The 25,250-nt window shown below is 45.7% G+C and overlaps 1 protein-coding gene across 6 annotated transcripts; it reads right to left on the bottom strand.

Annotated features, from left to right (window-relative positions):
* Nucleotides 1-265: 265 nt before the first annotated feature.
* Nucleotides 266-24,264, bottom strand: BTNL9 (butyrophilin like 9). Of its 6 annotated transcripts, none has more exons than XM_060197371.1 (11): nucleotides 24,076-24,264; nucleotides 20,602-20,742; nucleotides 17,347-17,694; nucleotides 15,195-15,476; nucleotides 11,760-11,888; nucleotides 11,577-11,609; nucleotides 11,110-11,130; nucleotides 9,174-9,194; nucleotides 6,636-6,662; nucleotides 2,794-2,820; nucleotides 266-1,600 (listed from the first exon to the last, which is right to left on the bottom strand). In XM_060197371.1, exons 2-11 carry the CDS (start codon nucleotides 20,720-20,722, stop codon nucleotides 963-965), a joined length of 1,647 nt encoding a protein of 548 aa, XP_060053354.1. In that variant the 5' UTR covers nucleotides 20,723-20,742; nucleotides 24,076-24,264; the 3' UTR covers nucleotides 266-962. The 6 variants fall into 6 exon arrangements, with proteins under 6 accessions (XP_060053354.1, XP_060053355.1, XP_060053356.1 ...); XM_060197372.1 differs by having other exon boundaries at nucleotides 20,602-20,739; XM_060197376.1 differs by lacking the exon at nucleotides 266-1,600 and adding an exon at nucleotides 1,608-2,523.
* Nucleotides 24,265-25,250: the final 986 nt, after the last annotated feature.

Genomic DNA, 25,250 nt, shown 5'->3' with positions numbered 1-25,250 from the left:
GTCCCAGATTTACCAGTGCTTTTTCTGCCCAGTCAAGGAGTCTGTATAAACTGTACCTTCCCTTTGTTTGGGGCACAGAATTCTTTCAGAGCATGAGCTCTTTCTGTGGCCCATTAATATTAAGTAAACTGTTCTCTTCACATTTCTGGAATGGCTCTTGACTCTCTGCTGAGGGTAAATGTTTCTGCTGTTACATTGTCTGTAACATAGGGGAAGCAATGGATAAGGGATAGTAAAAGATAGAGGTAGTAATATATATATATATATATTTCTTTATTAGGGAATTAAAGGTTACAGTCAACAGTGAAATACAGTAGTTTGTACATGTGTAACATTTCTTAGTTTTCCATATAACACTCTAACCCCCCACCTAGCTCCTCCTCAGCCATCATGTTCCAGGACCTGAACTTTCTCCCCTTACCCCAGAGTCCTTTACTTTGATGCAAAAATCCAGTCCAAGTTCTACTTTGTGTTTTCCCTTCTGTTCTTCTTTTTTTTTTAACTTTTGTCTATGAGTGGGATCATCCCATGTTCATCCTTCTCTTTCTGGCTGATCTCTCTTGACATAATTCCTTCAAGCTCCATCCAAGATGAGGTGAAGAAGGTTGAGTTCACCATTTTTAATAGCTGAGTAGTATTCCTTTGTGTATAGAGACCACAACTTACTCAGCCACTCAGCTAGCAATTTACTTTACTTTCTCAGTCTTGCAATCTAGAATATACAATATACAAACTTTGAAATTGCCTCTTTGTCTGAAAAATATGTGCATGTACATGCAATATGTACACACACACACACACACACACACACACACACACGTAAAGTTCCTGTCTTAGTCTCCTGTCTGATGGTGTCTTTAGTTGCTGGCATTTTGGTGCAGATTTCCGATGCATTTCTCCCCTTAGAGGGAGCAAAGCTGGGGCCAGGTGCCCCCGGGAGCCACCCACCCCACGGCCAGCCCTCACCACTGGCCGAGCGTGGGCTCCAGGGACTCGTAGGGCTGCAGCCAGAAGTCGCGCTCGTTCTCCTCGGGGCCCCGCGCGCCCCTCGCCGGCAGCGGGCAGATGGTGAGCGGGTCGGGGTGCGGGCCGCCGTCGTGGGCGCGGGGCCTGAAGTAGGCGCAGAGCGGGCCAGAGAAGGAGTCGGTGAAGGTGAAGATGTGCGAGCCGTCCGTGGCGTTGAAGAAGCTCAGCTTGCCGGCGTCGCAGTCTAGAAACAGGGCCACCCGGCGGGGCGGCACCCGCAGGCTGAGCGCCAGGCGCCGCGGCTCCAGCACGAAGTACTCGCAGCCGTTCCACAGCCCCAGCACCCAGTAACCCGCCGCGGGGCTCAGCCGCGCGCGCCCCGAGCGTGACACCGCCTCCAGGCAGGCGCCCAGGAACCAGCGGCTGCGGCGGCCCACGTCCACCTCCCAGTAGTGGCGGCCGGTAGAGAAGCTCTGGCTGCTCAGCACGCACGTCTGCTCCTGGAAGCGCTCGGGCTCGGCCAGCCGGGGGCCCGGGCTTGTCTCCGCCGTCACAGCGCGGGAGGACACGCTCTTGAGGTCCTGCGAGACCTCCAGGCTAGGGTGTGCGGTGGCCGGGTCCAGGGTCAAGTCCACTGCACAGAGGCGATGGTTAGTGCCCGCAGGGGATGCTTCTGGGCTCTGCCCACCTCACTGGCAACCCTCTCTTTCTGCTCGTGGAGCAGGTGGTGCAATGGTTAACACCCTTCCCACCCTCACTACCGCACTCCCCCTGGACGTTAAAGTGGGGTACAAGTCGCTCCAGAGTCATCAGTCCTAAATTTTATGTTAACCTCCCTCTAATCAATAGAGCTCTGGGCCTTTGGCTTGCATGAATTTATGAATTAGAAAAAAAATATTAAAAAGTAATGAGAAGGACTGGGGAGATAGTATAATGGTTATGCAAAAGAATGTATTTTATTCCTGAGGCTCTGAAGTCCTAGGTTCAATTCCCTATACCACCATAAACCATAGTGAAGCAGTGCTTTGATAAAATATGGTTACTATGTACATATATTTTTTTCTTTTAAAAGGCATTTATTTATTTATTTATTTATTTATTTATTTTTGCTAGAGCAGTACTCAGCTCTGGCTTATGGTTGTGTGGAGAACTGAACCTGGGACTTAAGAGCCTTTAAGGTATCAAAGTCATTTTGCATAAACATTATGCTATCTCCTCTCCCCTTTCTTTTCTTTTGTTTTCTTTTGCTTTCTTTTCTTCTCTTTTCTTTGTTTTAACCACAGCACTGCTCAGCTTTGGCTTCTTGTAGTGCAGGGAATTGAACCTGGGACTCCACAGCCTCAGGCATGAAAGGCTTTTGCATAACCATTACGCTGTCTCCCCTGCTCCAAATTTTATGAATTTCATCTTCTGAGATCATCTGATCCAGTGTTTTATATACTCCAACACACCCATCTGATGAATGGGCACCCCCTCGGGACCCCTCTGTCAGATGATCTGAGAGGTTCCTTATAAACACTGTTCTCTCCTGCCAGCAGGATCTACCTAGGAGACTTCCTGCCAGATGGAAACAAAACAAAACAAAATAAAACAAGTCTCATTCTGTGTGTCACACAGACACATGCAGGGGTGTCTATTTGCATGTGCGCGCATGCAGGTGCATGCAGTATATGCTGTGTGTGCAAGGGTGCTTGTGTGTCTGTTTCTGCAGGGCCCACACTTGGCCCCTGGACAGACCCTTCCTCCAATCTCAGATATCTCCACCTCCCTTCTGGTTCAGATCCAGTCAAGCTGAATCACAAGCCCCAGTTCCCTGGCTTCAGTTACCTGCATACTGTTGGGCTTCTCTCCACTCTGAAACCAAAAAGAAAAGAAACACAGGCTCAGATAACTGAATCGATAATTCTAGAATCTTGGAGGAGGTCCAGGATGCATGAGGGATACCCATATATCAAACTCCATCCCCACAGTGGGGTCCACATGGGTCTAGGTCCACCATGGCATTTGCCTGGGGATTTGGGGCTGAGTAAGGGGTTGGTGCTGGTGCTGGGTTATTCCAAAGCTGCATGCAGGTTGAGATTGTGCTGCAAAAGGTGGGACAGAGAATGTGGGTACAGGACCAGTGTAAGTGGCAAGGTGCCCTGAAGGATGGAAATGAATCCTCCGTCTCTGCCCGCCAGGCTCAGTCCCTGGGAGATTCAGCTGAACATGACACCTGTGCTAAACTGCTCTCTAGATAACTTGTCTTGCCTCCCCTTCTAGTGTGAGCCATTTTGGATGAATTTCTATTTAGTTTTTCAACAAGCATTCACCAACTCACAAAACTGCAAAAGTAATAGAAGTTTTTAGTGTTCCAGAGACTTTCAACTCTGGTTTTGCATCAAAATAGCTGGTGAGCTGGGGCCCTATTCAGGGAGTCCTGAGATTCCCAAACAGACATGATGGGCCTAGACCTCAAATAAATCCCTCTCTCCATTGTTACCGGTCATCTCTAACAGGAACAACAAAATAGATCACTTTGTGGGCCCCTGTTGGGACCATGTGTAAGCCTGATAGAGCTTAGGGAGAACCACCCCCATCCTTGGATGGAGGTCTGAGAAGATAACCTCTTGGTAAGACTCTCTCAACCGAGGTGAGCTTAAGGGGGGAAACTGAGACTTGGTTCTTTCCTTCTTGACTCTCAGGCCCACAGAAACTCCAATACTTCCCTCTATTAACTGCAGGTCACATGGCCACAGATTCACTTATTCAAAGTCACCTTCTGATCACAGAAGAACACACCTTATCACACACTTCATCACACACCTCAGACCCCAGACAAGAGAAATTCCAAACTATATGGCTTTTTGATATTCATCTTCTCTCTGTCTCACCCTACGGGTTTAACCCCTATGCTTCTCTCAAATACCTTTGGATAATTAAGTTGCTTGTGTCATGGAGAATAACTGTCTTGTATCTCATCAATTCCTGTCATACCAGCCCGCTACCTTAGGGGCATGCTGACTGTTAAGAAACCTGTAATTTCTGACATATTTCAACAATAATTACCTCCATTGCTTTTCTATTTAACTCATGTCCACTTTGCTAATAAACGGACTCAGATTCTAGGCACACTAAGAGTCCCCTGGTGTCTTTTACTTCGTGTCACCCCTGTCATGAGCGAGAAAGAACCAGCCTGTTACCTTTCCCCTGGAGACCACCCCACCAGAGAGAGAGAGATACCCCGAAAGGCCCCCATAGGACCTTGCCCTCAACTTGGATCAACAATGATAGAGAATGTTCCATCCTCTGAAGGGAGGATGGACAATATACTCTATGCTACACCTGAGGAAGATGGGTCCTGATAGTGGGGAAGCTTGGAACATTCCTACTCATGACCACAGAATGTGAGCTCAGATCTACAGCGATACAGAGGTCATATAGGCTCCTAAGCTGATATGGGCCCCAGACCAAATCAAATTGGTAGGATGTACAGTCAACAATATTTATACCTCTTTCCCATATTAAGGAGCTACTCTCTTCCCTGATATAGCTTTTTGTTCCTTTTCCAGCTATGATATCATCTCCCCAGACAATAACTTGGATCCACCTGCATATCAGATTTCAGGCTCAGGGGAAAAAAACCAAAAACTAGTATAGCCACAGGCCCTTTGGAATATAGCTAAAATAAGCCTACTAGCTGTCTACAAAATGGAAGACCTCCCAGCTCTTCATCAGCACTATTCCAGCCTTTAGGTCCATGATTGGTCAACAATTTTTTTGGCTTTGTATGTTAACTCTCTTTTCAACCACCAGATACTAGCATGATGCCGACCAGACTTCCATGGACAGACAACCCCACCAATGTGTCCTGGAGCTCTGCTTCCCCAGAGCCCTTTCCCACTAGGGAAAGAGAAAGACAGGCTGGCAGTATGGATCAACCTGTCAATGCCCATGTTCAGCGGGGAAGCAATTACAGAAGCCAGACCTCCCACCTTCTGCAACCCACAATGATCTTGGGTCCATACTCCCAGAGGAATAAAGAATAGGAAAGCTATCAGGGGATGGGATGGGATATGGAGTGCTGGTGGTGGGAATTGTACCCCTCTTATCCTATGGTTTAGTCAATGTTTCCTTTTTATAAATTAAAAAAAAATAGCTGGTGGAATTTTGAAAACATGTAGGCAGAGCACAGATTAACCCAATTCTATATAAAGATGTCAGTGTGCCCTCAACTGATCTATAGATTAGAGAAATCCATGTAAAGCTTCTTTTGGAGCTTTTCTAGGAACTTCATAATTTTATTCTACATTTTATTTGAAAAGGTCCTTTCATTTTAAAATGGAAATAGAGATAGAAGGGAACTTGCTTTTTAAAAAATATTTATTTATTTATTTCCTTTTGTTGCCCTTGTTGTTTTATTGTTGTAGTTTTTATTGATGTTGTTGTTGTTGGATAGGACAGAGAGAAATGGAGAGAGGAGGGGAAGACAGAGAGGGGGAGAGAAAGAGAGACACCTGCAGACCTGCTTCACCACTTGTGAAGTGACTTCCCTGCAGCTGGGGGCTGGAACCGGGATCCTTAAGCCAGTCCTTGCTCTTTGCACCACTGCCCGACTCCCGGGAACTTGCTTTTTAATCAATTTATTTTTTTGCAGATTTCTAAAGTTTGTTGTTTTGCTGGCAACATAATTTCTCTAAAATATTTAGTAAGTTTTCCGTTTACTTCCAGACAATTCTATGTACTAATAATCACAGTCCAAGCTAACTTATTTATGTCTGTATAAGACCTGTCCTTCATTTAGTCACAACTATCTTGAGTCCATTGAAATTAAAAACAGGCTTAGGTAGGAGACATCATCTTTCATCTAACATTTTACATCTGTGTAACTGCTATTTTTTGGAAGAGGAAATTTTAATGGATGATGCATGAGAAAAATCAAGAACTGAATACTTTCTTGCTTGGAGGGAAAGAAGCAATTGAATTTTTCCAACCCTGCTGGGCTTGAGTCAACTTAGATTAGGGTCCACAAGCAGAGAATTTTCCTTAACAGAACTGAGTTATCTTTCATCTCTGTTCGGGAATCATCCAATTCCTGTCCGAACAGACTTCTTTCTTGGAATATCTTGCTATAAGCAGAGAGGAATAACCAATGCACACTACATGGTGGTATTTTAAGAACCCCTTCATATAAAATGCCAGGTTCTGTCAGGACATAGTTTTACTTCCAGAGAACTTACATTTTAAAGTACTCAAAGTAATGAACATGCAGGCCAACAGTCCTTTCTAGACATAGGAGCTAAATAAGCACCAGCAAAAATTCTCACAGAATAGATTCATGTAGACTGCTTTATGGAAGGATGAAAGGAGATAAACAGAGACATATTTGCATATGGGATATGGGATGGCATACCCACTCCACACCCATGAGTCAGAGTCATTGAGGACGAGCACTAGGAGTCTAGGTGATTCTCATGTGTAACCTGGATCGGAATCAATGGTTTACAGTATGTTTGTACCTCAGGATAACATACAAATAAAAATGAAAGTAAAATTCCCATATAACCTCTACTAAGTGACATGAACTAAAGCATGCTATGTGAGGCTGTGGAATACACCAGAAGGATATGTGGTTGATTAGTCAGAGCAAGAGTTTGTTGAGGTGTAACATGGAAATGGGGTTCACTCACCAGCCTGGCCTTCAGCCCTTCTCCATTCTAGAGCAGCCAAGAAAAAAGTGAATTAGAACATGGGGTTCCATAGCACCAAAAAAGCAAATGACCCCATCCAAAAATGGGCAGAGGATATGAACAAAACATTCACTACAGAGGAGATCCAAAAGGCTAACAAACATATGAAAAACTGCTCTAGGTCACTGATTGTCAGAGAAATGCAAATTAAGACAACATTGAGATATCACCTCACTCCTGTAAGAATAGCATACATCCAAAAGGACAGCAGCAACAAATGCTGGAGAGGTTGTGGGGACAGAGGAATCCTTTTACATTGCTGGTGGGAATGTAAATTGGTCCAGCCTCTGTGGAGAGCAGTCTGGAAAACTCTCACAAGGCTAGACATGGACCTTCCATATGATCCAGTAATTCCTCTCCTGGGGTTATACCCCAAGGACTCCATAACACCCAACCAAAAAGAGGTGTGTACTCCTATGTTCATAGCAGCACAATTCATAGCTAAAACCTGGAAGCAACCCAGGTGCCCAACAACAGATGAGTGGCTGAGAAAGCTGTGGTATATATACACAATGGAATACTATGCAGCTATCAAGAACAATGAACCCACCTTCTCTGACCCATCTTGGACAGAGCTAGAAGGAATTATGTTAAGTGAGCTAAGTCAGAAAGATAAAGATGAGTATGGGATGATCCCACTCATCAACAGAAGTTGAGGAAGAAGATCTGAAAGGGAAACTAAAAGCAGGACCTGACCAAACTGTAAGTAGGCCACCAGAGTAAAAACCCTGTGGTGAGGGGTAGACATGCAGCTTCCTGGGCCAGTGGGGGGTGGGAGTGGGTGGGAGGGATGGGTCACAGTCTTTTGGTGGTGGGAATGGTGTTTATGTACACTCCTAGTAAAATGTAGTTATATAAATCACTAGTTAATTAATATGAGAGGAGGAAAATTAATTGTATGTCTCAAAGTTTTTCAAAACACAAACTGAATCTTTTTAATATATAGGCTGTATAATTGATATGCAGACTCTCTCAAAAGCCTAGACCAAGTAGATCAGAAGCAACCAATAGCAGAGCTATATACAAGATACTGGGTACTGTACAGCAAACCATAACAAAAGGACTTTTCAAAGTTAACCCAATTACCAAATAATGTGATGATAACATTAACTATCGATTGTCTTTTGGAACCCTAAGACAGCAGGAACCTCACATCTCCACTATAGAGCCTCTACTTCCCCCAGTCCTGGAACCCTTGGATAGGGCCCACTTTCCCGTATGCGTCTCCCAATCCATACCAAATAATATTGCATCTGCAGATCACAACCTAACCAACGCAATGATTGTCACCTCAACATGCTTCACTTCAGACTGTGTCCAGCGACTTCACGTGTGGAATGACAACCCTTCAGCTTCATTACTCGGGTGAGACCTTTCCTTTCATAGCATACTCTGATTCCATCTCAGGTGGCTCACTTTCTTATTTTATTTTATTTTATTTATTCCCTTTTGTTGCCCTTGTTGTTTTATTGTTGTAGTTATTATTATTGTTGTTGTCGTCATTGTTGGATAGGACAGAGAGAAATGGAGAGAGGAGGGGAAGACAGAGAGGAGGAGAGAAAGACAGACACCTGAAGACCTGCTTCACCACCTGTGAAGTGACTCCCCTTGCAGGTGGGGAGCCGGGGCTTGAACCGGGATCCTTATGCCGGTCCTTGTGCTTTGCGCCACCTGCGCTTAACCCGCTGTGCTACAGCCCGACTCCCGGTGGTTCACTTTCTAACAAAGTCCCAAAACCTAGATATACACCAGTTTCTGTGAGAGAGAGCATATGTTCACACTACTGCAAAATATATACCTGAAAGCAGAAGTACACTAGAGTTTGCAGTGAGTACCCCCCTAACACTTCCTCTCCACTATCCCAAGCTTTGGGTCCATGATTGCTCAACAATTTGTTTGGCTTCGTATGTTAACTTTCTTTTCAGTCACCAGGTGCCAGATGTCATCAGGATGCCGGCCAGGCTTCCCTGGACTGAAGACCCCACCAATGTGTCCTGGAGCTCAGATTCCCCAGAGACACACCCTACTAGGGGAAGAGAGAGGCAGACTGGGAGTATGGACTGACCAGTCAACGCCCATGTTCAGCGGGGAAGCAATTACAGAAGCCACACCTTCTACCTTCTGCAACCCACAATGACCCTGGGTCCATGCTCCCAGAGGGATAGAGAATGGGAAAGCTATCAGGGGAGGGGGTGGGATATAGATTTGGGTTGTGGAATTGTGTGGAATTGTACCCCTCCTACCCTATGGTTTTGTTAATTAATCCTTTCTTAAATAAAAAAGATTTAAAAAAAGAACATGGGGTTCCTGCAGACTCCCTGCTATCAAGTGCTTCCTGACCCTCTCCCTCTCACCACCCACACAGTCAGCAGGGAGTCAGGCTGGGTATCACTCCAGGCTGGGAGATGAGAAGAACATACATGGACAGCCAGATGCTAAAATACAGGCAAGAAGAAATAAATCTAATACACTGCTTACCAAGTTCCTTCTGCAGTTTCTCTGTAAGTAGAAATCACAGAGAGATCATCAGTCTTTGTGGTGAGTGGAAGCACCCATGGTTGGCCGAGAAGAGACACTGGCAAGAGTTTCTCAGTCTGAAACTGCTGCTCACACCAATCTCATTTTGTCTCTGCAAAACCCATCTGCAGGACTCTTAAACTTCATCCTATTTGCTCTGTGGAAGAGATCTGCACAGGGCTGGGAAGGCCTTGGGTCTGGAGGGGCCTCTTCCCAGGGCTCAGGTGTGATCTGGAGAAGCCACTAGTTATTTGTCCTGAAACCACAAGTTTTCATGGAGAGGAAGTGCTTCATAAGCTCAGGCAGTAACTGCTGTAAACCCTTAGGGTTACTGGCTGAGTACATTGCTTAAATGATTGGAATGTCATCACATTAAATTTTTTTAATTATCTTTATTTTATAGAGACAGAAATTGAGAGGGAAGGGTGTGATAGAGAAGAAAAGAGACAGAGAGACCTGCAGCCCTGCTTCACCACTCGAGAAGCTTTCCCCCTGAAGTGGGGACCGGGGGCTCAAACCTGGGGCTTTGTGCACTGTAACATGTGCTCAACCAGGTGTGCCACCACCAGGCCCTGGACGGTCACTACTTTTAATGATTTCCCCTGGCTGATTATCAAGGGCACTGACATTTCACCATTATACATGCATTTTTTTCTCTCTTTTTTCATTTTTAAAATTAAAAAAAAATTTTAAATATTTATTTATTCCCTTTTTGTTGCCCTTGTTGTTTTATTGTTATTGATGTCATTGTTGGTGGATAGGACAGAGAGAAATGAGGAGAGGAGGAGAAGACAGAGAGGGGGAGAGGAAGATAGACACCTGCAGACCTGCTTCACCGCTTGTGAAGCGACCCCCCTGCAGGTGGGGAGCCAGGAGCTCGAACAGGGATCCTTATGCCGGTCCCTGCACTTTGTGCCACCTGTGCTTAATCTGCTGCACTACAGTCTGACTCCCTCTTTTTTTTCATTTTTATTGGCTGACAGACAGAAATTGAGAGATGAGGGGAAGACAGAAAGGGAGAGAAAAAGATAGACACTTGCAGACCTGCTTCACTGCCTATGAAGTGTCCCCTCTGCAGATGGAGAGCTAGGGGCTTGAACCCAGATCCTTGCACAGGCCCTTGCGCTTAGTACTATTTGTGCTTAACCTGGTGCGCCACTGCCTGGCCCTATAAATGCATTTTGCTAACCTGTCCATCCCATAATCTCTTTCAGAGTAAATGCTCCTGGAAGAGGCAATTTTCTACTTTATTCTGAACTGTAGTGTTAGTTAGTAAGCCACTATCATGGCTATTTGGCTGCCTGAGGTCAAGAGGACCAGTGGGCTGCAAGAGCGGGGCGTTCTTTGATCTCAGTGACATGTAGGACTGTGAAGACTAACAGACTATCAGACAAGCTTCTTCACCCTCAGATTTTGCCTGGAGTTTTATTGGGTCAGGCAAAGTGAATCTCCAGGTCTCCCTTCCCACACCCACCCTCACAATGGCCTTCTCCACCCCCATTCCTTTGTATCTTTCTCCCCTCCTCTGTATAAACGGACACACTCCATGGTTTCAAGATATTGAGTTAAACAATGGAGAAAAATGAATTCCATAAATTGCTCTCACTTTGGTAGAAAAGGGAGGCACTATCCTTCCTGGTGAGATCTGCATTAAAAAGAAGTTATCCAGTTCGCAGTGGGATTGTAGCTAAACAGGTCAAAACTCTTGGCAGGAGCTCATTATCTGGAGGCAGAGAATGTGTGTGTGTGTGTGTGGAATATGTGTGCAGGGGAAGGACTTAGAAGGAGACCTTTGCTGCCCATCACTCCAATGGGAGCCTGGAATCACTGAGCCCTTCTTACAGCACCCACTGCTGGGCTACCCACCAGACCACTGGGAGTGACACTCAGGACTTACCCAGCTCTGCCACCAGTTTCACTGCAGAAGAAACAAAAGGAAAAAGAAAACTTTCACTTGGTCTGTGAACATGGAAGCTTCGTTTCTCCAATGTGCTCAGCTCTTGGAACCCAGGGAAGAAAATTAGTTCCAGGGCCAGGTGGTGATGCACTTAGTACAGCAGACATGTTATAATGTGCAAGGACCTGGGTTCAAACCACCCAGTCCCCACTTGCAAGGGGAAAGCTTCATAAGTGGTAGAGCAGTGCTGCAGGTGTCTCTCTCCATCTCCCTTGTCTCTCTCAATTTCACTTCATTTCTATCCAATAAATAAATAAATAAACAAAATATTAAAAGAAAAAAAATAAACCTAGTCCCAAACCCTATGGATATGAAAGCATTAGATGGGGTGTAGGGTAATGCCCACCCCCTTTCCCCTCCCACCCCCACCCCATCCTTCCCTACCCAACCTCCCACCCCTACTTTACCTTGATCCTTCTCCGCCTGCTTCTCCAAATTTTCTGAAAGGAAGTAGGAAGGAGACAGGGTTTGAGTATGCATGGCCCCTTCCAACCTCACCTCTGGATGGGACAGCCATCGTGGTGCCCCACACCCTCCCTGCACACCTCGCCTCGCCAGAGTCAGTCACATCCCCTGCCCACCCCAGGTACCTTGGGACCTCTGCTGTTTCTGAAGGAAGTACAGCACCAGCATGGTGGGGACAGCCAGGAGGAGCGGCAGTGTCACCAGAGCCCCGATGAAAGCTCTCTTCCAGGGGGACTTTCCAGGTAAAAACACGTCTGGAAAACACCCCACAGGGAACTGTCTTCATGGAGGCTCCACTCATCAGCTAGTGAAAAGACTTCGATGGGGGACCAGGTGGTGGTGCAAAGGTTGCAATGCGCAAGGACCTAGGTTCAAGCCCCCCCGCCCCCCATCTAAGAAGGCTTTGCAAGTGGTGAAGGAGGGTTGCAGTTGTCTTTCTGTCTCTCTCCCTCTCTATCACCCCTTCCCTCTTGATTTTTGGCTGTCTCTATCCAATAAATAAAGATAAAAAAAAACCCACTATGGTGGACCCCTTGTAGACCAGTGTCATCTATAAAACCCGAGAGTGACTGTGTAACTCTTGAGAACCACCCAGGAACAGTGGAGGACTTGGATTTATTCACAGGGAAGGGGGTAATGTCCGAAAGTGAAGGCTCAGGGTCACAGTGCCCAAGGCCCCTCCTTTGGTTACGTTTCCCCATGCCTGTCAACTTCTGCGGGACCAGAGAATCCAGTGTACTCTGTTGCAGTCTTAACCTGGTGAGTGATTGGGCTCTGCTCTCATTGTCACCGTAGGACTCCCACCTCTTGCAGACAAACACTCTCATCACAGCCTTGGAAGAACTGACAGTGAAGCCACATGGGGCTTGAGTGACAGATCCCATCCCACGTCCCACCTTCCTAGGATCTCACTCAAACAAGATGTGGATGGGCGGATTTCTTCACGGCAAACTCTAGAACAACCTTTGGAGACTCTTGATGTAGTAATTCAGTGTGATAGCTTTGTGTTTGTTGAAAATAATGACAAAATGGTACTTTTTTGTTTTTATCTCGGTGGTCTTAATTTCTTAAAAATGTTTACTTATTTATGAGAAAGAGAGAGAGAGAGAGAGAGAGGCCCAGATCAGATTATCAGAGTATCACTGGCATAAGACTATTTGCTGGTATGTCCTGTATTCTACCACCGTGCCACTTCCATAAATGCTACCTGGATGGTACTTATTTATTTTTTGTCTGGCTGTCCCTAAATTCTGGCCAATGGTGGTGCTGAGGATTGAACCTGGAATCTTTGGTGCCTTAAGCATGAAATATATTTTACATAACCACTACACACTATCTCTCCCAAGTCTGGGCAGTTTTTCAATGTATGTTTTTTTCTTTATTGTGGCAAAATATGCATAACACAAACATTTCCACTCCAACCATTTAAAATTATTTATTTTATTATGAGAGGAGATAGAGAGACAGACCAGAGTATTTTCCAACTGCCAGAGGGTGGTGCTGGGGATTGAACCTGCAGCCTCTCTTAATGATATATTTACTTATTTGTCAGAGTGCTGCTCAGCTCTGGTGTGTAGTGGTGCTGGGGACTGAGCTAGGACCTCTGGTGCCTCAGGCACAAAAGATTTTTTGTATAACCATTATGCTGTCTCTTCAGCCTTTAAAGATCTTGAAGGCTTCAGTTTAGGGGCATTAAGTGCATTCATCTTGTTATGAGTCATTTCCATCAGTAGTCTCCAGAACTCTCTCCATCTTCTCTTATTGCATCCATGAGGCACTAACCCCATTTTACCTCCACTGCCCAAGGCAAACTATATTCTAATCCACATCTTTATTAATTGTCTGCTTTAGGGCTCTCATGTTTAGGGCTCTCATTAATTGTCTGCTTTAGGGCTCTCATGATCACACTATCAGACCTTTTGTGTCTGGTTAGTTTCACTTAATATGTACTAGTTTGCCTTTGATTTAGCTTTCCTAATAGTGCACATTTATTATCTAGTATGAAAAGGTTGGGTGAATTGATTTTTCATAGCACATATCATTTAAAAAATTTTTTATTTAATTTATTGGATAGGAACAGTCAGAAATAAGAGAGGGAAGGGAGAGGGAGAGAGAAAGAGAGACACCTGCAGCCCTGCTTCACCATTTGCAAAGCTTTCCTCCTACAGGTGAGGACCAGGGGGCTCGAACCTGGGTCCCTGCACATTGTAGCATGTGCATCCAACCAGGTGTGCCACCACTCAGCCCCCTTCACAGCATTTAATTATGGTTCATGATTCATGATTGCCTCTTATCATGTGACCCTTGACCTTATCCCTCTGTTTTCCTTTCTGTTTCTTAGAGTACCTGTTCATTATTTGTTCATCTCTCTGAGATGAGCATAGATTGTTTTGAACACTAAATAAATCACTGCCAGTTTTGAAACTCAGGAATGTTGTTCTTAAGTAACTCAGAATCATCTCTCTCTGTCTGCATCAAAAGGAAAGTGACTTTACCTCTGAGTCTTCTGAAGTTTAGTCACCTGCTTTCACATCATAACTACATGTGTACTGTAGAGGTGTGAGATTCTTTTTTTCTTTTGATAAAGGTGACTAGCTCACATGCCAGCCACTTGTGGATTTCAGGTGAACTATGCACAACAGAGGTTATTGTTTAAGACAAGGTGAACTAGTTTTCCTTTTTAAGTTCTTTTAACAATATTTGTTTTATGAGAGAGAAATGGAGGGAGGGAGGTGGAGGGAGAGAGGGAGGAAGGGATGGAGGGAGAGAGAATGAGGCAGGTTCTAGAGCACTACTCCATTTTGCCATAAAAGGTGCAGGGGATTAAACTTGGGACCTCATGCATGTCTGCCCTATGCTCTACCCACAGATTATCTTTCTGAACTATTGTGGGATATGAACCATAGGTTAGGCTTATTCTGATCATAAAAGAATTAAAGAATTAGAGCCATGAACATGATGAAATCCTTTAATCTCATGAGAAGACTGACTGCAGATAAAGGCCTTGCCTTCAAGTCATTGCCTAACCCACTAACCCACTCCTTCCCATGCACCAACACACACACACACATACACACATACACACACACACACACACACATTCCTCAACATGCTTTCCTGTTTCACTTTTCTTTGTGGCACCTAACACCTGCTGACATACATCCTGTGTAATTCCCTCTCTGCTTTGTCTTCCCTGCTGGAACGATAGCTTGAAGGCAGGAGTTTGGAGCACACTGTGGGCATTTAGTAAATGTTTGTGACTACAAGGTTCATCTGATGATATACAAAGAGTAGAATTTCTGAGTTTTTGTGCCTGGCTTTTGGGACATAATGTTGGCTCTCTGGAGCTTCCCCCACTTACTGCTTAGATTGTCACTTGTACTCTTAGACGGTTCCTTGTCGTCAAGCTGCTGTCTTTCTAGGTGTCAAGTTCAACACCCTCCCTATTCCCCACTTGCACACACATAGCCACACTACCCCAGTACAAAAGCCTTTAAGATACTGGAAACGAGAACATGATACAGAGGAATACAGAGGAAGGTGAACCAGCCCTCACTGACCTGCAATCTGGACTGAGAACTCCTTCTTCTGCACCAGCAGGGGGTTCTGGATGGAGCAGGAGACGTTGCTGTGGGTTCCTCTGCGAACGACCACAGATGTCTCTAGACTGAACAGGCCCTGGGCATCCTCCAGGATGAGTTCGGTCTCTGGAGGCAGGCACTGTCCCTGGTGGTCTTTCCACTGCACCTGGGGCTTGGGGTACCAGCCACTGGAAGAGCACCTCAACTGAACACCTCCCTCCTTGAAGCCCTCAAGGGTGATGTGAGGGTCTGAGCCCAGCCCTAGAGTGAGAAGAACAGCAACTGGATGTGAAGTTGATGCTACCCTTCACCATCTTCAGACACTGTAATCCATCGCTAACTATGACTCCTCCTGTGAGCCTCACACCCTACCCACATGACTGTCAGTGACCCCGTCTAAATCAGTGTTGGCTTGTGGGAAATGGACACAGCACTGGACAGAATTAAAGACAGATTAAAGTTACACTGAGGTAAAACTAACTTGTATCTCAGTGGAACTTTAATCTGTCTTTAATTATGGGTGAAAATGATGATCTTTTCATCGCAGATGACCATTTTCATACCTTTTTTTTTTTGCAAACAATATCCTATTGGGAACTAATTAATTAATTTTGCCACCAGAGTTATTATTGGGGTTTGGTGCCTAAATGACTGTTCTACTACTCCCACTTGGCATTTTTCCTTTTTCTCTCCTTTTTTTCTCCTTCTTTTCTTCATCTTCCTCTCTCTCTCTTTTCCAGAAACAGAGAGGGACAGACACTTGCTGCACTGCTCTATTGCTCAGGAATTTACCCCTGCAGGTGGGAACTAGGGGCTTGAACCAAGGTCTTTGTAAACCCAAGTTTTGGTGCATGGAAACATACGCACTCTGCCAGGTGTATCACCTCTGGGTCACTAGTGGATCTTTCTTAAACAATTTTTGTTTGAGCAGGGCATAGCACAGCATTGGCTTATGGAGGTGCTGAAGATTGTATTAGGGCCTCTTGCATGCAGGTTCAGTGAACTTCTTCCTCATCCTGTCTGCTCCCCATCCCTTTCTTCATAGTCAAAAAAAAAAATTACAGGCTGAGGAAATCACACAGTGGTTCTATCAGAAACTCTCAGCCTGAGGCTCTGAAATTCCAGGCTCAATCACTAATGCACCAGCATTAGTCAGAATTGAACATTGCTCTGGTCTTTCTCTCTGTCTCTTTCAAGTATCTCTTATTAAATAAATAAAACTTTAAAAATTCATGGAATTATACCCTTCTTGTCTATCTATCTATCTTTCTATCTACCATCTTTATTTGCCCATTCTTTTCCTATGGTCCTGCCTTCTCTTCCTTGTTAAATCACACCTATACCTATTACTTAACTGCCGATCACAATTAAATCAATCAAATATGTATATATGTATATATATATATATGAAAATAAAAAAGAAATACAGGTGGAACTTAAGAAACAAGGTCAGAAAGTGAAACTAGAACTGGGTGTGTTGTATTAGGGAAGGAGGAGAAAGGAGAGGGTGGGAAAGAAAAAAAAAGGAAGGAAGGAAAGGGAGAAAGGAAGGAAGGAGGAAGAGAAAGGCAATTTTACAGGGTTATTAATATCAACTAAAATATGAACAGAAAAAAAAATCTAAGTGATCAGTCAAATGCTTTTCTCCTTGGAAAATAACTAAATAAAGCAATGTTTTCCTGAGTTTTCCATGTTTTCTTTCTTTTTTTTTCTTTCAGGGTTATCACCATTTTTTTTTTTCAGGGATTTGGTGCCATTTTTGTTGCCCTTTTTGTCTCTTTTGTTATTGTTGTTATTGCTGTTGTTGTTGGATAGGACCGAGAGAAATGGAGAGAGGAGGGGAAGACAGAGAAGGGGAGAAAAAGATAGGCACCTGCAGACCTGTTTCACCATTTGTAAGGTGACCCTTCCTGCAGGTGGGGAGCCAGGGGCTCAAACCGGGATCCTTGAACAGGTCCTTGTGCTTCGCGTCATGTGTGCTTAACCCACTGCGCTACCTACTGCACGGCCCCCCATGTTTTATTTCTAAAAAAAAAAAATTGAATTTCCTGTCCTCTAGCTACTCAGAGTGACTATCTCCAAGGGCCCCTCCCTTCCACCTCCCCTGCTGGGGCCTGGTGGGCTCACACACCTGCTACCTCCAGCTCCCACACGGCCTCCCCAGAGAAGCTGGGGGAGAGGAAGCGACACCCATAAGGGCCGCGGTCGGCGGGGAGGACTCCGCGGAGCTGCAGGATGACGGCGCCATCGACAAGCTGGTCTTTGAGCAGCTTGGTCCTGTTCCGGAACTGCGCCAGGGGCAGCTCGGAGGGTTCCCGCCGCTCGGGGTACAGGTGCACCACGTCGGCGATGCTGTGCCGGAACCAGAGGATCTCCATGTGCTCGGCGTCCTGGTACGGAGACAGGTGGCACGAGAACTCCACCTGCTCCCCCACGAGCGCCAGCTTGGGCTCCCCGGGGCCCACCACCTTGAACTCTTCTAGGATGAGAAGCCGGAACAAAGGTCTAATCAGGTCTCCTCAAATGCAAGTTATTATTATTATTAATGACTTAATATTAGTTTACAAAATTACAAGATAGCAGGGGTACAACTCCACACCGTTCCCACCACCAGAGTTCTGTGTCTCCATTCCCTCCACTGGAAACCGCAGTGGTTCTCCCAAGGTCACAGATATGTATGGGTTGACTATTATTTACAGCTGTCTGTCTGCTTATCTATCTATGTATTTTTTGCCCATTCTTTTTCTATGGTACTTCCTTCTCTTTCTTGCTAAGTCACACCTATACCTATTACTCCTTCTGAATATCTTTCCTTTTCTCCTCTCCTCTCTCTGGGTCCTGACAGAATTGAGTTTCAACCGGTGGGGTTTACAGTTAACAATATTTATATACTTTCCCCATATTTGGGAGCTACTCTCTTCCCTGATCCAGCTTTTTGGCCCTTTTTCCAACTATGACACCATCTCCCCAGACAACAATCTGGGTCCACCTGAATATTAGATGTCAGGCGAAGGCAAAAACTAGTAAAGTCTTGGGCCCTCTGGAATATACATAAAACAGACCTACTAGCTTCTTCCAAAAACTGATACCCCAATCTTCATCTGCAATATTCTTGCCTTTAGGTTCATGATTAGTCAACAATTTTTTTCTGCATTTTGTCTTAACTCTTTTTCAGCCACCAGTTTCCAGACACTACCATGATGCCAACCTGAGTTCCTGGGGCAGAAGACCCCACCATGTATCTTGGAGCTCAGCCTCCCCATATCCCTGCCCCCACTAGGGAAAGAGAGACAGGCTGGGAATATGGATTGACCTGCTAACACCCATGTTCAGCGGAGAAGCATTACAGAAGCCAGACTTTCCACCTTCTGCAACTCACAATGATCCTTGGTCCATACTCCCAGAGGGATAAAGAATAGGGAAGCTATCAAGGGAGAGGATGAGATATGGTGGTGGGAATTGTGTGGAAATGTATCCCCTTTATCCTATAGTCTTGCCAATATTTCTATTTTATAAATATAAAAAGAAAAAGCAGTAGAAAAAAATTGGGTTTCAGAGATTTCTAGTTATCTTTTCCTAACATCAAATGCAAGTTTTATCACTTCCCTTTGCAGTGCATAGAGACAAATAAAAGTTGTACAAACAGGGAAGGCAAGACAGAGGACAGCAGGTCAGCTTTTTGAACTACAGTTGCCATGGCAAAAGTAAACACACCAGAAAAGACTCAAGGACATTGCAAATACTCAGTGTGGGGTGCTGGACTCACTGCTGGTGTGAGCCAACCAACTACAATTGTTACTTTGGGGGCAACTTTACAAATAAGGGTGGGGCTGATGTCGACACCATAAGGGTTATGCAAATAGACTGCCAAGCCTGAGGCTGCAAAGTCTCAGGTTCAATCCCCTGCACTACCATAAACCAGAGCTGATCAGCTCTGGTAAAAAAAAAAAAAAAAAAAAAAGAAAGAAAAGGAAGAAAAATGGCAAATGAGGGTAGAACATTCAATGAAATTAAATTTTTTTTGAAGATTTTACTTATTTGTGGATAGAAACAAGAGAAATTGAGAGGTAAGGGGGAGACAGAGAAGAAGAAAGAAAGAGAGGCATCTGCAGCACTGCTTCACTGCTCATACAGCTCCCCCCTGAAGCTAGAAATTGGGGACATGTGAAATGAAATTTTTTATTTAGAAAGTGAGCTTCATAAATATGTATACTCTGCTCTGATTTGACTAAGCACACATTTGCTTATAAATGTTCAGAGAGACCTAGGGCTGACCAAATAGCTTACTTGGAGAGTGTGCTGTTTTGCCATATGAATGACCCAGACTTGAGCTTGGTCTTCACTGCACTGAAAGAAGTTTTGGTGTTGTGATCTCTCCCTCTCCCTCTCCCTCTCCCTCTCCCTCTCCCTCTCCCTCTCCCTCTCCCTCTCCCTCTCCCTCTCCCTCTCCCTCTCCCTCTCCCTCTCCCTCTCTTCTTTTCTCCCTCTTTCCTTTATTTGATAAGACAGAGAGAAATTGGGGTGGGAGAGGAAGAAAGAGAGGGAAAGAGACAGAGAGACATCTGCAGTACTTGCTTCATTCTTTTAAAAACATGAAGTCAAGGATCCTTAAAATTTTTTTTTCTTTATTTATTATAAGACAGAGACACAGAGAAATTGAGAGCGAAGAGGAGATAGGGAGAAAGAGGAGAGATACCTGCAACACTGCTTCACCACTCAAAAAGCTTTCCCCCCTGTAGGTGGGGAGCTAAGGATTCTTTTTAAGAAGAGAAAGAGTGAGAGACCTGACTACTGAGGAGGGAAACTTCTGTAAGAGGGAAATAGCTATTTGCTTCTCCTGTTTTTCTGCTATACCGGGACAGCTTCTGTAATCGCAAAAGGCATTTGAATAATACACGGGGACCCCTATTTCTTGTTTTTTTGTCTTACCTAAGGGCTAAATCCTGCCTTGGTATTTGAATTTCTGAGAATGGTTATTTGCTTATCTTTTTCAATCTTTTTCAGTGTATCCATGTGTCCCTGATTCTCCCAACCCACCTGCTCTTTTCCCACTTGATGAAGAGCTGCTGTTTCTGTAGTAACGCATTTGCGCGAGCTTTACCTGCCCACCTACATGTCCTCACTCTTCTTTCTGGCTTCTATGTACCTACTTGCCCATCAGTGAAGCTCAGCTGAACCCCATCCCAAAGCTCTCCCTTCGGTAGGGTTGAATGATGCCTAGGGACTGTAGCTATTTAACTGAGAAGAACAGCTTGTTTCTTAGCACGTGGTGTGGTGTGGAATGTGGCTATGAGACATTTCAGGCCAGGAGCACCTGGCAGGAAGGTTGAGTGGAAGTAGGTACATTCTCACTCTGGCTGTTTGGCCTATAGACCACACAAGTTACCTGAATTCTGCTCCCCAAGCTGCAGGAGGAGGAGGAGGAGGAAGAAGGTGAGGAAGAAGAGCCTGCCAGGCAAGGATGCTCGCTGGGAGGAGGAGTCCAGGGAGGTTGAGCAGTCCGCCATCTCTGCAGTGGGGCCACCTTCTAGGGGACAAGAGAAAAGCCAGAGAGCTGGAACTCAGCTTATTGTGCATAAGGGTCTGTTGGTGTCTCCATTATTTTTTCAGCCTGTTTTTTTAAAATTGTATTTATTAATGAGAAAAACAGGACAGAGGGAAAGAACTAGCTATCCCTCTGGTACATGTGCTGCCAGGGATTGAACTCAGGATCTCACACTTAAGAGTCTAATGCTTTGTCCACTGCACCACCTCCCAGACCATTCTCAGTCTGGTTCTCACAAGCCCCAGCATCTATCTGTCTGTTTTTCACTCTACCCTACCCTGCCCTGCTCTGCCCTGCCCTGCCCTACCCTACCCTACCCTCACCCCTCTCTCTTTCTTTTCTTTCTTTGCCACCAGGGTTAGTTAACACTGGGGCTCAGAGTCTGTACAACGAGTCTACCACTCCTGGTAGCCATGTTTCCTTTTTGTTTTGTTTTGTTTTGTTTTTATTTTTGATAGGACAGAGAGAAATTGAGAGGGGCGAAGGAGATAGAGAAGGAAAGAGAAAGAGAGACACCTAAAGCCATCCTTCACTGCTTGTGAAGCTATCCACCCTTCTGCCCAGCAGATGGGGAGTGGGGGCTTGAACCCTGGTCTTCATGCATGGTAATGTGTGTGCTTAACCAGGTACACCACTGCTTAGCCCTTAATCTGTCTTCTTTTAAGTCATAACCAGATGTGGGAACTGCTTCTAATTTTACCAGGAGACACTGCTAATGACTCCACTGGCCTTGCTGGGATTGATGGAGCTGCTGTGAGGAGACAGGCTCAAGGGTCCCAGGGGAAGCAGCTTCTGAACTTGGTATTGTTGAGAGCCAGAAATAGGACCAAACATTGTGTGGGGGCTCAGTTGAGCTTCAGCGACTTCCCCCAAACAAAGGGAGAGCTGTTAGGACTCTCAGATGTGCTTTCACCGTCCTACCTCACTTCCACTTCCCTTTGCCCTAGAACATCAGGTCCATGAAACAGAAGAACAAATACAGAGTTCTGATCTTCCAGAAGGGACCGTGCCTGGCAGCTGCCTGCCAGCTCCCACCACATCTGGGCATCTTCCTCCAGTCCTGCTTCCAGGCAGGACTGCTAGGTGACCCTGTGCTTGCTGAAGAACAAGTCTAGATGGGCGTTAGATGTCAAACTGGGTCCTTCCTGAGCCACCACTGGGGCACTGAACAGACTCCACACTAGGGTGGGGTGAGGGCAACTCATAGGAAGAAGCATGTGCTCCCATTTCTCTGGGGAAGGGACACTGCCCTCTCCCAGGGGATGGCCAGTGTCTTCCAGACCCTGGGATTATTGTAAAGACTGTATGTCCTGTTGTGTGATTTCCACCCCGGAGGTGGCAGGGTTATTGTACTCAGGGGAGGGGACTGTAGACATCTAAACACGCAAGTGTTTTCACTCACACATAGAGTAATAAAGACCAGCACATGCCGAGTGCTTTCTGTGTTTCAAATGGTTATATATGAAGCCTTATTAGTACTACTAAGTACTAACTGAAAGCAAAGACACCATGGCACAAGAAAGCAAGTAACTTGCTCCCGTTCTATCTCCCTTCCCCTCTCCAGACAGGAGGTACTGGTATGGGGATTCCCCCCATACACACTGGAGTGCAGTCCTCACCAGCTATGCCACTTGCACCCTCATTCATCCCTCTTGTCTCCCAATCTGAGACCTCTGTTAGGTCCTCTTGTCCACATCCTCCTCACTGACATCCTCCCACAGGCACTGAAGAAGCAACCTGAGTCCTCAGGTGTCACTCACTGAACCAACCAACCAGTCAACCAGCTGACGAATAACAAAATCCTCAAAAAAAGAAGCCAGAACTGGGTTCCTACAGCCCCCATCAGTAGAAGCTTGTTGGGCAAAAGGCACAGGCCCTGGGCCCCTTTGCTGCTAACATGCTGGCACACAGCCTTGAAAGTCTTCTGTCAGATGGAGATGGTCAGGTGGCTTTCCGAAGGGATATAGAGGGCCTAGCAAGCCTTCGTGTCCCCTCCCTACAGAGTCCTGTAATTTCTGTTATTCACTTTCTTCCCCACTTTGCTGCCCAAAGATCTCTATTTTCTGATGTTGCTCTGTAGTTGAAAGACTTTGGACCTGCCTGGCATGCAAGTACCCCCAGGAAGGGAAGTACTGCCTGAGTGAGACTGTGCTTTGGGTGGGGAGGTTTTGGCAGTTAGATGTGAGATCACACACACGAGCTGCTTTGGTGAGAGGAGGACTCAGTGAAGGAAGGATGGATGGAAACGGGCCCCGGGGCTGGCTCTGAGCTTTGCTGGTGGGAATACTGTCCCTGCTCTCCCAGAAGTCTCTGAGATGCTCTGTCTTTCTCTCTCTCCTGGAGACATGCTGGGAAGAATAAGGGCTTTGCACACTGATGCCCAAGAAGTGCTCCACCCTCCACCTCCCTTTCTCCTTCTCATTTTGTCCCTGGCTTCACTCCAACCCCACTCCAGTTTCTCTTCCTGCATCTCCAGTTCCTAAACATTACCTAGTGCTCTCTGATTTCCAGTCTCTTAGACTCAGTTTTAAGACTCTTGCCTCCAAGCTTATTGCTGCGGCTGGGTTCTGGCACTACGAATCCACTGCTCCTGGTGGCCTCCCTCCCCCCCCCATTTTATTAGATAAGACAGAGAGAAATTGAGAGAGGAAGGGAGATAGAAAGGGAGAGACAGAGAGACACCTGCTGATTTGCTTCACCTCTTCTGAAGCATCTCCCCTGCAGGAGGGGAGCCGGTGGCTTGAACCAGCATCCTTGAGTGGATCCTCATGCTTAGTACTATGTGCACTTAACCTGGTGCTCCACCTCCAAGCCCCCAAGACTCTCTTTAAAGATGAACTTTGTTTTTGCTCCCTTGTGAACTTGGGCTGTGTAAATTCAGCATGCCTTGACCCGCCCCACTCACCCTCCCCAGTGTCCTGATCAGTGGCCCACAGGCAGAGTTTTTGTTTGTTCTTTGACCACCATCCCTCTGCTTCCAGTACCTGCTCCAGTGCAGTGCCCTCCACAGGTTGCCAACTGGTGCTTCCCCAGTTTGATTTCAGTGGTCTCACAAGAGGGTTTCTGCCCTCAGTTTCTTTAGGGAGATGGACCATCCAAAAAGAGAACCCCAAGTGAGTACTTCAGTGGCTGAGGGGGCAATGGGAGAGACCAGAAGCCTGTCCTTCAGAGACCACTACCTGAGCAGGCAGCCCTCCCTTGGCCCCCCTTGGTTACCCCATCTTGTAGCAGGTGCGACGGTACCAATGCATCCCCAAAGCTTCCCACTGTCATTCTTGGATTTCTGTTTCTGAAGGATGAGGAGGAACCACTTACCTGGCAGGTAGCTTGAGGGTTCCACAACTGAGAGGAGTCCTAGGATCCCAGCTCCTCTGCAGAGGAGTTGTAAGGGCAAGAGTGCTCTGGCCACGGAGGTTAAGGTCCCCCAGACACTGGCAGGTAATTGAGTGGAGGGGACTGGCTCATCTGTGACAGCTCACCCACCCACCTCCCACCTCCAGTCACTCTTGGCTTCTCCTGCTATTTGCTATAAATACTGAGATGGACAGAACAAAATGAGGAAGTCTCTGTCATATCCTGTCATTCAGAGGAAAATCATAAATTGCCTTCCCATGGAAAAATGTTTCCCCCAAGATCTGAGAAGGAGGGGAAAGGTAACAGGAGCTGTGTAGACACTGGGAACTGTTCAGAGTAAGGAGAAAGTTCTCCAGCTGCCTGTCCTGAGCCTCCAGGCTCCAGTGAGGCAACCCTCCTCCCCACCCCAGTTATCACCCCTGTTCTCATCATTACCATAAGACATACAGAAACTGACAGATGCTTGAATATTCAGGCTAGCCTGCAGCCCTGGGATTGGTCACATCTAGAAGCAATATATCATCTTTCATAGAATGGATTCAAATTGACAAAGCTCTATATAGAATTTTTTCGCATCTAAGTTCTTGAGGAATATAGAAGTGAGTGCAGTCTAGAATATTCCCAGCTGTGACCATGTCTGTGAGCTCAGACTGCAAGGGACTCGGAGGCTACACAGACTTATATGCTAAATACATGAGATCATGGTGATAAAGAGTCAATTGTATGTATTGTATTTTCTTCAAGTTTGGGAACTATTCTCTGCCTTAATCTAGCTTTCTAGCCCTACTATCAACTCTGATACCTTCCCAGACAATATTTTTAGTCTACCTGCATGTTAGCAGTCAATCATGCAAAAATTACTAAAGCCATGGGCCTCCTAGAAACATACCTAAAATAGACTTCCTAGCTTCTTACCACTCTAAGATCCCTCTTCTCATCTACTCTATTCCTACTATTTGGCATCTGTTTATTAAAGATTTTTGTCCTGCTTTATATCTTACTTTTTTTTTTTAACCTGCCAAGTTTAGATGCTACTATGATTCCATCTTGACTTCCTTGGGCAGGCAATCTCACCAGTGTGTCCCGGAACCTCACCTTTCCAGAGCCCTACCCTACTAGGGAAAGATAGAAACAGG

The sequence above is a fragment of the Erinaceus europaeus genome, chromosome 9 (assembly GCF_950295315.1).
Source record: "Erinaceus europaeus chromosome 9, mEriEur2.1, whole genome shotgun sequence".
Taxonomy (NCBI): Eukaryota; Metazoa; Chordata; class Mammalia; order Eulipotyphla; family Erinaceidae; genus Erinaceus; species Erinaceus europaeus.
Note: the sequence above shows the minus strand (reverse complement) of the source record. Positions and strands in the feature narration are given on the sequence as shown.

Excerpts from the sequence above, each read along its gene's own strand:
- BTNL9 (XM_060197371.1), bottom strand. The coding sequence starts at position 20,722 with ATGGCGGACTGCTCAACCTCCCTGGACTCCTCCTCCCAGCGAGCATCC. Across the intron at positions 17,695-20,601 it reads GCTTGGGGAGCAGAATTCAG|AAGAGTTCAAGGTGGTGGGC; the intron begins GTAACTTGTGTG and ends TTCTCATCCTAG. Across the intron at positions 2,821-6,635 it reads AAGGGCTGAAGGCCAGGCTG|AGTGGAGAGAAGCCCAACAG; the intron begins GTGAGTGAACCC and ends TTTTGGTTTCAG.